The sequence below is a fragment of the Semicossyphus pulcher genome, unplaced genomic scaffold, assembly GCF_022749685.1.
Source record: "Semicossyphus pulcher isolate SPU_LCO1_2020_fin unplaced genomic scaffold, fSemPul1.0.p SCAF_17, whole genome shotgun sequence".
NCBI lineage: Eukaryota > Metazoa > Chordata > Actinopteri > Labriformes > Labridae > Semicossyphus > Semicossyphus pulcher.
Genome location: NW_027211681.1, coordinates 4,817,875 through 4,830,204, shown reverse-complemented (window position 1 = coordinate 4,830,204; position 12,330 = coordinate 4,817,875). Strand labels below are relative to the sequence as shown.

Here is a 12,330-nt window from a genome sequence, read left to right as displayed (position 1 = left end):
AGCCTCACTATATGGTCTTTCTTGCAGGACACCTGCCAAAACATACTTCACATCTCAGATGTCAGCAAGGATGCACGTGAATCTTTAAAAATCATCATTACGAGGTATCACTTTTAATTACCATCATAAATCACAAGAACAGACCTTTCAGTTCCTGTTACTAATACCATGTTCTTAGTATGAATGCTTTCAAGTTGACAGGGGTAATATCAATGTTGTAGTGCAGTTCTGATAACTGATACCTGGGAATCTGAGTGAGCTTTCATGTATAACTTAAACTGCCATTAAGTTGTGACAAAGTACATGCTATAACATAACAGCTGCAGCAGAAAAAAGTGTTATTCCTGAAAATGCACACAGGTAATAAGATCATTTGCATTTTCACACATTTCTTTCAAGCTAAAATATTCACAGGACCCATTAACTAAGTGCAAACACTCACAGTTAGCAAGACTTGGTCTATAATCATTTTAACTTCAGTAGAACACATTTGCAGATGCTGCTACCGCTTAGAAAAGTCCTTAGACCTACCAAAGGTCTGACAAGCAGTTGTCCTTTGATTTTTTTAAAAACCAACTGGTAATCTTCTTTAAATAAGTATATTTTGAAACACCAAAAATGTAATACATTTTCCCTTCAGTATGATGTATAACCAATAAAGTGAATTTGGAATAAGAATTGATACCTATAACAAACCAATAAGTGGTAAATAATAAGTCTCTGTACCTGATGGGTAGAGCGCATGAGGATGTAGTTTGTGACTTTGCCAAAAGGTAATCCCAGGTTGATGACATCATTCTCTGTGCAGCTGCCTTCAGGGAGGTTGCAGATGTGAACCACTCGTCCTACTGTGGCCTTCCTTGGTGGAAATGGCTGCAAATAAGAAAAAAATACTTTTGTTGACAAAGATGGCTAAAAGACTTTCTATCAATATTTAAACATTCACCACCAGAGTCAAAATAACTCAATCACACTTTCAGTGGCATTTACCATGACAAGTACTTACTGGGCTAGTCATCTGGTAACATTGCTGACTTCAGTTCACAAAGCTCAACATTTCTAAAATGATGCCTGCAGTCACTGGAAGCAGCTGCTGTTTACAGACAAGGTGTAATCTGTAACTATGCATGTTTTAAATTTGTTTAATTCAATTTGGCCAGTTTAGCTAGAAATGTCCTCCATTAACCATGTAACCAAGGGTTAACTCTCAACTAGATACAAAGACATAAAGAAAGCAACAAAGCATACTTTTAAAAGTCTGAGTGTTCTTTGAACAATTTGAGTTAGTCAATCACACTGTAGGGAACTCGTCTGTCTAACTTCAATGTGACACTACAACACAGGATGTCATGTCATTTTCCCTTCTTGATACAGCCCTCCACATAGCACCTATTAATAGCTTTTTGGCAGTAGTGCAGTAGTGATAATGAAAGTTTTCTTGTTTGGATTTAGAGACTTGTCGGCTGACTGGCCCCAGAGATTTTAACACATTTCAAACAAATCCCTCTAGTGTGCTAAGTTTTGTGACCTCCCTTTTTAATAAAAGAAGAGTGGGGAAATTAGTAAATGTTACTTTTCCTCATGGTTACAAACCACTCATAGCTTAATTATTTTTTGGCAGGTTATTCAGTTTTAAGGGTCCTTTTTTCTCATTCCTGTTCCCGACTCATTCCACCACCTTCTTTTCAAATTTCCTACTGATCCAGTAATCCTCAAATTTCCGTCTTTACCTACATTTTAACATCTATTCCTGTCCAAATCAAAATTTTGAGAAATGACAAGCTTGGAAGCAGAAAAAGATTATCTACAGTGCAAGCTCCCCAATAGCAGACTCTAGATGTTGTGGTTGAGAGTCCTGCAGAAAAGAAGACTGGCATCCATCATGCACCATCCTTTCTGTACGATCACTTGTAGTGTTTTTTAACCAGTTACTTATTTTAATTGAACAATTCACCTACTACATGTTGCTACTTTATAACTCAACGGCAATCTATCTATATTCATCATCCACATCTTGGCTGTGGACATACTCTGACACCTCAAGTTCCTTTTTACGTCATTGCAAAAAAGCAGTAGTAAATTCAGCTTGTCATATCAGAGAGTCGTATTTCTGTAACCATTATGCTGCAACTGCAGTTTTTCCAGTGCCCCTCCTCCCCTTCCTGCTTCTCTGGCCTGACAGACAGTTCCATGTGTGTGACAGACTGTGGTCCTAATTTCACCTCGGACTAGCAGCAAGGGTCTCAGTTTTTACAGGGAACATTTTCAGAGAAAGACTCACACTACCATAAACTTCACACTGGGTCCAATAGCCGTGAAGTATACACTGAATAAAGGAGAGGAGGAAACTTTTACAATCTCAAAGTCACGTCATCGTGCATGACGAAACGTAATCAGCGGCAAGTGTATCCTTATTCAAAACATACATGGAGAACTAATCCAGAGCAGTCCATAAATAACATGTGACGGTCTCTCACTAAAAACACGATTTATAACTTGAGAAAAAAAAGGAAAAGCCATTTATAAACTGAGGACTTATACATTCCCTTTAAAGGGCCCTTTTACATCACTCTTGATCCTTCTCAATCAAAGGATGATCCGTGCGATCCTTTTGACTGAATACCTGTCATAACTTTATGGTTTCTGGCCAGCTATCTGAAATCAACAGCTTCAGATGTAAGAGTGATAATTTTATTAACTGCTCCATGCCAGTGCCAACATCAGAATACATAAAGGTCAATGCAGGTTGTTGTCAATAAACAGATACCAGAATAGGCTGTTTATGTCCTTGGGATATGAGAGAGAACAAGAGTCTTGCTCACTACACGCACTTATGTCTGATCTGTAAAACGCTGTCTGTCTGTGAGCCCAGACAGTTGACCACAGCATTGATATCACTGTCAAGGTTGGCTCAGGCCTTGAACGGTAGCTGTTTCTGTTAACCGCAAATTAGAGTGCAAACTTATGCCATGTCGTTGCCTACTCCCAAGTAGGCACTTCACATCGGAGCCTTCTTAAATTTAATTTACACTGTCACCATAAGAAACACAAAAAAACAAACTGTAGTTAAATCAGTACCTTAGCAAAACAAAATCCGAGTTTAAGGTTTTAAATTACTCAAACAAACAGGCTAAGCCAATATTTACAACCGCTTCATTCAAAGGATAAAGAGACACACCTACAAGAAGAAAAACATGAAAGGAAGTACTGATTTGAAATCATAGTGAGGCCAATTTGCATGATCAACAAATTATTGTCAAAAATCCTCATTTGAAGTGGAAATCAAAAATTATCGAAATACACTTTTAATTAAAGTTAAAGTTGTACTATAATGTGGGCTGATAATTGTTCTGTTTAATACCTTTTTAAAATAAACCTATTGATAAATCAATTTGCACCCTTCCCTACAGACTGCGGTCAACAGAGGTAATGGCTTTTCATGCCACAGTGTGCTCAGCCATGTGCTCTGCTGCTGAAACCTTCACACTCAACATTATGACCTACCGAAGCAGGGGCCAAAAGTGTCGTAAGGGACAATAACCAGCTCACACAGTGATTCCCTGTTACACTAACATCATGCTGACTGCTGGAATCTCTCCTAAGGACGTGTGTGTTTATTTGTGCAAAGCAGGATCCATGTTGGAGGATCCAGGGAGATGATCAGTTTGGTTTCACAGTTTCTCCCCACGTTCCTACACGAAGCGCATACTCGCCAATCCCGAAGATCACTTTACCAGACTCTCTCAGTCTGAAACTTTACACCACTGCCTGGGGGTGTGACATGGGGGTCTTAGGGTCTATGCCCCTAACAGCAGTTAGCCGTAATCCTGTGTTTATCTGTTTGAGTTGTGTTATCCTATGAAGCTACTGTGTTACTTCAAGCTGTGCTGCTGGACAGTCAAAATAAGGGCTGCTGTGTATGTGCAAGCATGTGGTGTGCACATGTCGTAGTAATTCTATTCTGTATTTCTATTATTGTTTTTTTTCCGTTTGACTTCTATTGTCTATGGTACTCATGTGAACAACCTTTACTTTTCATGTGTACATACACAAATAAGAAATGAACATCTCCCATGGTTGTGCTTGTACATTCGTGCGAGTGGTCTTTGTTCAACACAGGGCTTTAAAAACTGTAAAACCCCACCTGTTCTGCTTAGACAGGTGTGTGTTTATAGCAACTAACATTAGCTCATGTAACACGGCCTATAAATATTTTCCCACTGATATAATAAAACCCTTTGTCAATAACCAACCATAGAAGCAGACGACTTTCACATCACTGAGTTCAGGCTTCTGTTAAATACAGGAAGCAAAGAAAGGATCAAATGGCTGGTTCAAAAGATCCGTATCAGGGATGTTTGTTCCAGTGAAAGAATTGGTTTTACAACAGGAGAGATGTAATAAAGCATGGCCACAGAATCTAGAACAGCCTCTGTCAGTCATTCTTTCAAACAACTCTTGATCTTATTTATTCTCAGATGTAAAACACATTTCTTTACCCGGCCAAAATTGTCTGGTGTATTTTAATCTTACTTTTACGAGACAACTTTTTTCTAAATTCACTTTTAAGCGTAGATTTTTTATTTCCATTTTCTTATTCTACCTGTAAAAATGTTTGTAATATTTACAAACAAACTGGAAAGCATTTAAAGATTTTTTTAAATGTATTATAGTCGAGCAATTAAAATGGCATCTAATGTTTTTCTGTGTTACAAGTGGGAGTTAGATGTGCTGGGGATTCAGTCAAAAGCTGTTACATTCAGATACAGATCCAATTTAAGCAACTTATCTTTTTGGATATAACTTTAAATCTATGGTTGAGGGTTGGTAGGGAATGTTTGAGAAAGTTTAAAACAACTGCATCTAAAATACATAATGTACACAGTGTAAAAGCCTGCACAGTGTGTACAGTATTTGCTCCTTCATCCAGTGCGTGTAATGTCCACTGACTGTTGAAAGCTGCGTGCTGGGCACCAGAGAAGGCTTTCCTCAGGTTTAGTGGGGCTAATTTTCTCATCGCTCATCAGATGCACTGTGCTTTTCAAGAGGCCTGCCTTCGTGATGGATGTCTATCAACAGGTGCAAGTCAACCCTAGTCAAGAGCAAACAGCCTCCACAGTAAGCCAAGTGATAAATTTAAGGATGTTAACTGACTGCAGGGCGGAGCGATAAAATGAACAGCACCAAAATAATATTTTAATATTACTAAATAAACTTCTTTCTTTACAACATGGATACCACATAATGGTTTGTCACTTATAATGTTCTATTTTTGTACTGCCACTTTTCACCTATTTCTTTTGACCATGTCATGTCATTTCACAGGGATTACATGATGGACTGGTTATGCAAGCGGAGCAAGAAAAATTAAGTGCAAATAAAAACTAAGTTAGCGCTGCTGTGACAGTACATGTGCGCAGCAGCAGTAGTAGTAGTAGTAGTAGTGAGCATGAGTCTGATGTGCTTGTGTGGACGGCTGCTTTATCTAACATGAGACTGCTGTAAAAGCTTGGACAATTTAAGACACAGCTGAGTCCGGTCCAAAGAGATGTTTGCAGTAGGACGATAAAAAGGAACTGATGACATTTTAAAAATATATATCTCCATTTTACTGCTAAAGCTGTGCGCAGCGGCTGAATATCGTTAAAAATTGGCAAAAAAAATTGGCAAAATAAGTAAAAATATTTACACATAGTTCCAATACTATTACTATTACCTCTACTAGTAGTAGTAATTATTACTTAATTTGAATAACCCTTTTTAAAAATTGTTGTTTACAAACCACCATTTTCTATTGTATTTACATACAATAAAGTCCACGAGCAGAAATAATAAAAAGGAACAAAGCAAAATATTGAAATAAGGGTTATCAAAGCCCCAACAATGTATTTGCTATGTTATAGTTGAGTGGAATCTAGTTGTCAAGCCAAATCAAATCCTGCTGTTGGGCCCCAGAAGCTGTCAACAAGGGGATCTAGGTCCATTTATTACACAAAACAAATTAAGGGTCTATTGATTATGCATGATACACACATATGCTGCTGCTGAGCTACAAAAAACATACACAGAAGAATTGCAGTATGAAAATGAAAAGCAGTGTTTAACCCTAATTAACGCTACGAGACACATTTAATAACATAGCAACCTGATCATCACACAGACACGGCAATTAAAACTGCCCATTGTCCAGCAGTCGGTTATTGCAGGAGTCATTGATATAGGTTAATATTAATAATTAATTGCTTTAAACATTTCCGACACAATGAATAATTAAGGTTTATTGCGATATCCGTTCGAAGATGACAGCTTTTCGTTTATCATCCTCAAACATTGTTTACAGCCTGTCAAAAAGTGTATTAGACGCTAAGAGCAAACTCTAAAAAAAACCCTGAGGAAAAAACATACATTTGTCTGACCTTTGACTCTGGCTGCTGTGAGGCAAATCCTGTGTCTGACATGGGATAAGTCTTCATGGCTGCAGCTGGCAAGTATGATGCATTGGCTCCTGATACATCTGTGGAAACAATTTGTATTCAAAATTATCCTCTTACAACAGGCCAAATGAAGAGAAAAGCCAAATTCGCTTTTTGGATCGTTGTTGTTAATAATTACCTAAGTTTTGTCCACTTGTTTACTTACTTTACTTACTTGTTTTATACTGAATTTGAAAACCCCAGGTTGGAATAATTGGGCTAGAAATGAGTCTGGTAAGTGAGGCGATATTGTACTGTGACTATCGGGTACTACAGGTTTCTTCCTACAATCGGATGGTGTTATAACAGACAGTTTAAAAACTCATCTGAAATGGAAGTTTGGGGGGCAACACTATTATATGCATCAAACTTTTAAATCTAAAGACAAGAAGAAGAAGAATTTACACTAGTTGCGTGTGCCGTAATTATAGTTAAGACTTTCTCTGCAATGGCTCATGGTGGTGACTTACAAGTTGTTTCTGTAGCAGCTCCAAATAAGACACAATATTTCCTTCTTATTTACCACTAACGCTCACCTACACTCTAAAAACCAATACAAAAAGATTACACAAAAGTACATATATAACCTTGATTCTCTAATTAAATCTCAGTTCTCTATCTTGAGGCTGCAAAAAGTCCTGTTCAATGAATAAGTTATTATCAATAAGCGTTAGGCACAAGGGTTTTTCATGCCGGCCACAACCACCTCCAAGTGGTTTGTCTTACAGTAATTTAACGTTAGGGAAATCTGGAGGAATGTAGAAAGGAATACAGAGGGAATGACCGATACTTTGGACATGATACAGAACAGCTGCTCAATATTTTTTAGTGGAGAAAATAAGTTAATGTTCCATGGGCTTTATCGGTTTGTTGTTATAAACTGCACCAAATGTCATAAACCCTCAACAAGTACAAATACACGTTTGCGGTAGTGTCGCAGTCTACTATATTTTGGAGTTACAAACAGTTTACTCTAACAGCATACATCAATGTACCAAAATACATTGTGTCTAGTTATTAAAACATGGTGCCTCATACCCTCACGTAACTCTAAAAATACTACCTGACCGTTTCACAAAACAGCACTCTTACATAGCTAGCAACTTGGACACCTGTGGTTACAAATGGGTTGTCGTACCTTGACTTGCAGCAGAGTAGACCATGGAGTTTGTCCCTGCGGTGCTCAGACCTCCATCCAAAGGCCTGCCAACAGCATAGTGAACAGCTCCAGCTGATACAACTGCAGCGCTGCAACAATCACAGAAGGCTGATTATAGCTGCCTCTCCCCTGCCTTGCTCACTCATATCTTATGACAGAGCTCATATTCATGGAAACATTAAGACAGCTGTATTTAGAGCAAGGAAAAAAGAGAAATAAAATCTTGTTTTTGATAGAATTAAAGAAAAAAATTCAAAGTTAACACAGCTAGTAAGCAAGTAGGAACATTACAAAAACCAAGTTTAAATAAAAAAACCCTGAATAAACCATGTGCAACCAATAGCTTTGTGAAAATCAAAATTTGTCACCTACCACTAAAATGACAATGTTCATTTGAGAACACATTTCACAACAAAAAACAACTTCTTCAAACTTTGTCCTATGACATTTTAAACTCACCTTTCGTTTGTGTACAACGTTCGATTCTGCAGATGTAGTTTTCCCTTCACATGCTGGTCCCAGTCCTAAAAACAAACAAACACACCATCCAAACATAGACTTAGCTTGGACACAAGGGAAGTGCAGTGCTTTTACTCCGACGGTATCTCTTTATGGGCTCATGGCACAAAGCAATTTTACAGATATCTTGGAGTAGTTAGCTGGAATCAAAACATCACTGATCACGTATTTTCAGGCACAAATATCTTATCATTTCTTCTTATCTTATGAGGACATTAAGCGTTGGAACATCATTACAGGACATCCTGTATTATCTCAAGACAAACAACTCCACTCAGGGAATAGATTTACAATTTGCAGGTGAATCATTTTCTTCAGCAACAGCTATGTTTAGAAACAAGCAACTCCTTATTCATGTACATGCATTCATTGAAGTTTTGACTCACCTTGAGGTTGTACACCTTCTTGTCACAGATGCTACACTGGTGTGGCAGTTGAGTGGGTGTGACAGCATGGTAATCATTGACTTGGTAAGGTTGAAGTGTTCTGGTACCGGAAGATAGTGTTTCCTGACTTCCATGCCCTGGCTGGTAGCCCCCAAACCCCTGCGTGCTACTTGGGCCAAAAGAGGAAACCCCACTAGTGGTACTGAACTTGGGGTCAGGGGTTGGCTCCTCTGGGTTATACAGTTCCTTTCTGGACCGGATTGGCTGCCCAGCTGCTGTCCACACATTGGGAGCATTAGAAACCATATCCACCTTTCCAGTGTGACTCAAGTTAGTGGGGCCTTTCCATTGCTCCTTTTGCCCAGTGGGATTATAAAGATTAATGTTTTGCTCATTGACACTGAATCCAGCTTGTTGCCCCAGCGTATCGTGCCCATAGAAATCTCGCTGAAAGCCAACATTGTTCATGTTTTTTGCCAGAGTGTTAATCACTGAGTACTGTCCATCACTGGCAGGGGCTGATGCTGCAGATGTAACCCCAACTAAGTTGTACTGAAGACGCCTGTCAGTATCAGAAGGGTAAGTTGGACCTGATTTTTTACCATACTCCACACCCTGTTGGCCCCCTCCTCCAGGATGGTTTAGTCTCACATTCGCAGGGTTTTGATTTAACCCCCCTCCCACCAAGGCCCCTAAGGTTGAATTTGATGACGGAAAACCAAGCATCCCTGTGGGGAGCACACCCTGAGGGTTCCCAACCAAAGTTGAAGTCCGCAGCTGATTCAACAGTGGATGGGACATGGCAACATTGGACAGAACCTGATTGAGAGCAGTGGCGGCAGTGGCTGTATTGCCTCCCTGAGCCAGTTTTAGGCGATGAAGTGTAAGCTGGGCCTGCAGCTGAGCAAGTTGAAGGCTGGCAGGGGTTAGGAAGAGCTGTTGGTTCTGATGGTGAGGCCCTGCCGGCCCACTGCCTGGCACCTGGCCCCCCACCTGGAAGCCCTTCTTGTCGGCGCTGTCCACAGGGACCGCACTGAGGCTGTAAAACAAAAACATGAAATACTTCAAGCATCTCAAATACTTTCAACTTGTTGCAGTCAATCTATAACTGAGAACATCACTGCTAATGTGTATGCCTTTGATTACAAGCATCCTTACAAGCATGTGAGATTCAGACTAAAGAATTGTACAGATTTGAAGTGCAATTCATCCTCTTGCCAATAACTAAAAGCCAATCCAGGATTAACTCATGTTTAAACTCATGCTTGGTTATTCTCCCTTTTTCTTTTTTAAGCTTCCTCAACAATCTCTGTGGTCTGTTCGCCTCTGCCATGATGTTGGCATTGAGAATATCAAGCTACAGGTAAGTAAGTAAGTGAAATGTTATTTAGCAATTTTAAATAAAATTACAATGTACTGTAGAGGATACAGCTAAGGCATTAGGTAGAAGAGAGAAGTTTTTTGAAACTATTCACAGATATTAGGTAATGTAAAAGAAGAAGGAAGACTATTCCAGAGGGATTGGGCTTTTCACAGAAAAAGCACAAATTGAAGATGGTGCAGGGTATAAATAGGAGACCTTGGTTCAGAAATAGGAAGGGGCAAAGGTTTGTCTTCAGGGCTTGTTGCCAGAGAGACGACTCATTTCACACTTTTTCTGAGAGGTAGCCAATCAAACCACATAGAATAGTGAAAGAACAGATGCTTGGGGAGATAAAATAAAAAAGGCACTATTCTCCATATAACAAATCAGTGTAACAACAATATTTTTGAATGTTTTTTAAGCTAAAATATTTGTAAAATGTTGTCAATCAGATCCTGTCGCTTCCATTCATTCATCATTGTATGTCATTTCTGATTCTGCCCGGGAACTGCTTTCACAAAACCTGTTACAAGTGCACAGACTTTGCCAGTAGCGGCGGTTCAACTTAAAACTGCAACTACTGTTGAACAGCTTGGTTTTCAAGTTAACCAGTGCTCCAACAGGATATAGTATCATAGAGGAGCAAGTGTCTATTGGACATCTTCAACACAAAGTACATACACTGAATACTGTCAGGGAAGATACTGGAAGAAGATTGTGACTGGTTTAACATTTTAAATAACTAGGAGAGGAATGAAGGGGCAATGCATGGTCATATTTGTGAATAGAGTGTCAACTTAAAAAGTGACTTGTATCTAAAACGTTATATTTTAGATAAATATTGAATATTGAAAACTGAATATAAAAAAAAAATGCTATGGTTCAATTAGCACAGTTTCCATTATTACTACAAGACCATTACAAACTACGTAACCACTGTGGCTCTGCATACATGTTGAGCATGTAACACACATATACCATACAATATCTGCATAAAGCAAACAATGACAACTTTTGCACAGCTGGAAGGGGTTAATGGGCTGTTTAAACAAGAGCTTTCATTTCACAAAGAAAACAAAAGTTTAGCTATTTTGAAAAATATACAAGTATTTCTTCTACAACAAGTAGTTCTTCTTCTACTATGTTATGTCTTTGCAATATCAAACATTATTGAAAAGGCTACCTGTAAGGTCAAGGACATTTTCATTCAGACGGCAAGATAGCTGTTGTAAAACAATGACATGATAATAGAGCTATTCTATAGGCTCTACGAACTTATAGCTCTTATGTTGTTCAAACAACATTTCAATTACTTGAGGTGTAACATAACATTAATGCATTAAATAAGAAGAAATAAGTTGAATTGAAGAGATATTTTCCTACTGCTCTCCAAACCAATATTCTACAACACAGACTGCTATGATTGAACCACTTAGCACAACATCGCAAACTCCTGCTGTGACCCTGTTTGACTGGTCTGTCCTTTCAATTTCTGATGAATGCTCTCACATGCTGTCTAAACTTAGTCTACTCAACTATGTATCACATCATCTATGTTAAGCACCTGACACAGCCCTATTTAGCCCCTGGTCCCAACAACCACGCTGAAAGGTGACAGACTAATCAGATTAGATGTAGTGAAATCCCAAACTGTGTTACACAAAACTTTGTCATACATGAAGGCATGCAGAGACACTGACACACTGGAGTTATTATTTTTTCGTGATCATTTTTACAGAAACTTTCTTAATTAAGCCTTTTTAAAATGGGTGTATGTAGAGAGACATTTTGAAAATAAATTGTGTTTGTCTTTCTTAAGTATGAATAGTTTCAAAACACATTTTTAAATATGAATTTGTGCAACTGAATCCTGTTGAGGATTATCACCTCCTGGTCTGTCGTCCAGTGGCTTCTGCAGTTGTGATGTGGTCTAGCAATTACACTGTCACATCATAAACTCATCATATCACAACCATTACTCATACTGAGCTATAAACTGCCCTGCTGTAAACCTATGTTCCTCAAATCATGCCAGTGGGCTAGACAAATTTGAACACTAACATTTTAACACATTGTTTTCATGAAAAGACTGCATGAGGGCAACTAATGTGACTAAAATGATTACTTATAAAGAAGCCTAATGCCAAAACAGTAACCAATGCTGTGTTCGAAATGCCAGACTATACTAGCTGTATGTACTGATTTGGCCAAAATGTAGTATGTAGCATGTTGTATGCAAACAAAAGCAAAACGTGCAGTATGCCAAAAACACCCAGATGTCGTACTGATTCGGAGAAAATCTCCAGTATGCAGGCGGACCAGTCTACCTCGCCTACTCTATCCCACAATGCAAAGCGCTGGAAGGTCACAGCAGCAGTTGTAATGACGGACAGCAGCAGCATTCCAGCAGAAGGGATGTGCAGGTCAGAA

At 38.8% G+C, this 12,330-nt stretch overlaps 1 protein-coding gene across 1 annotated transcript in view; it reads right to left on the bottom strand.

Moving 5' to 3' along the window:
- The window catches only part of rbm20 (RNA binding motif protein 20), a 44,651-nt gene that overhangs the window by 5,233 nt on the left and 27,088 nt on the right, over positions 1-12,330 (bottom strand). Inside the window, exons 2-6 of the mRNA XM_069666557.1 lie at positions 8,538-9,576; positions 8,092-8,156; positions 7,612-7,721; positions 6,417-6,514; positions 727-873 (exon numbers count right to left, since the gene is read on the bottom strand). Coding sequence (XP_069522658.1) covers positions 727-873; positions 6,417-6,514; positions 7,612-7,721; positions 8,092-8,156; positions 8,538-9,576 — 1,459 coding nt within the window. The remainder of the gene's footprint in view (positions 1-726; positions 874-6,416; positions 6,515-7,611; positions 7,722-8,091; positions 8,157-8,537; positions 9,577-12,330) is intronic.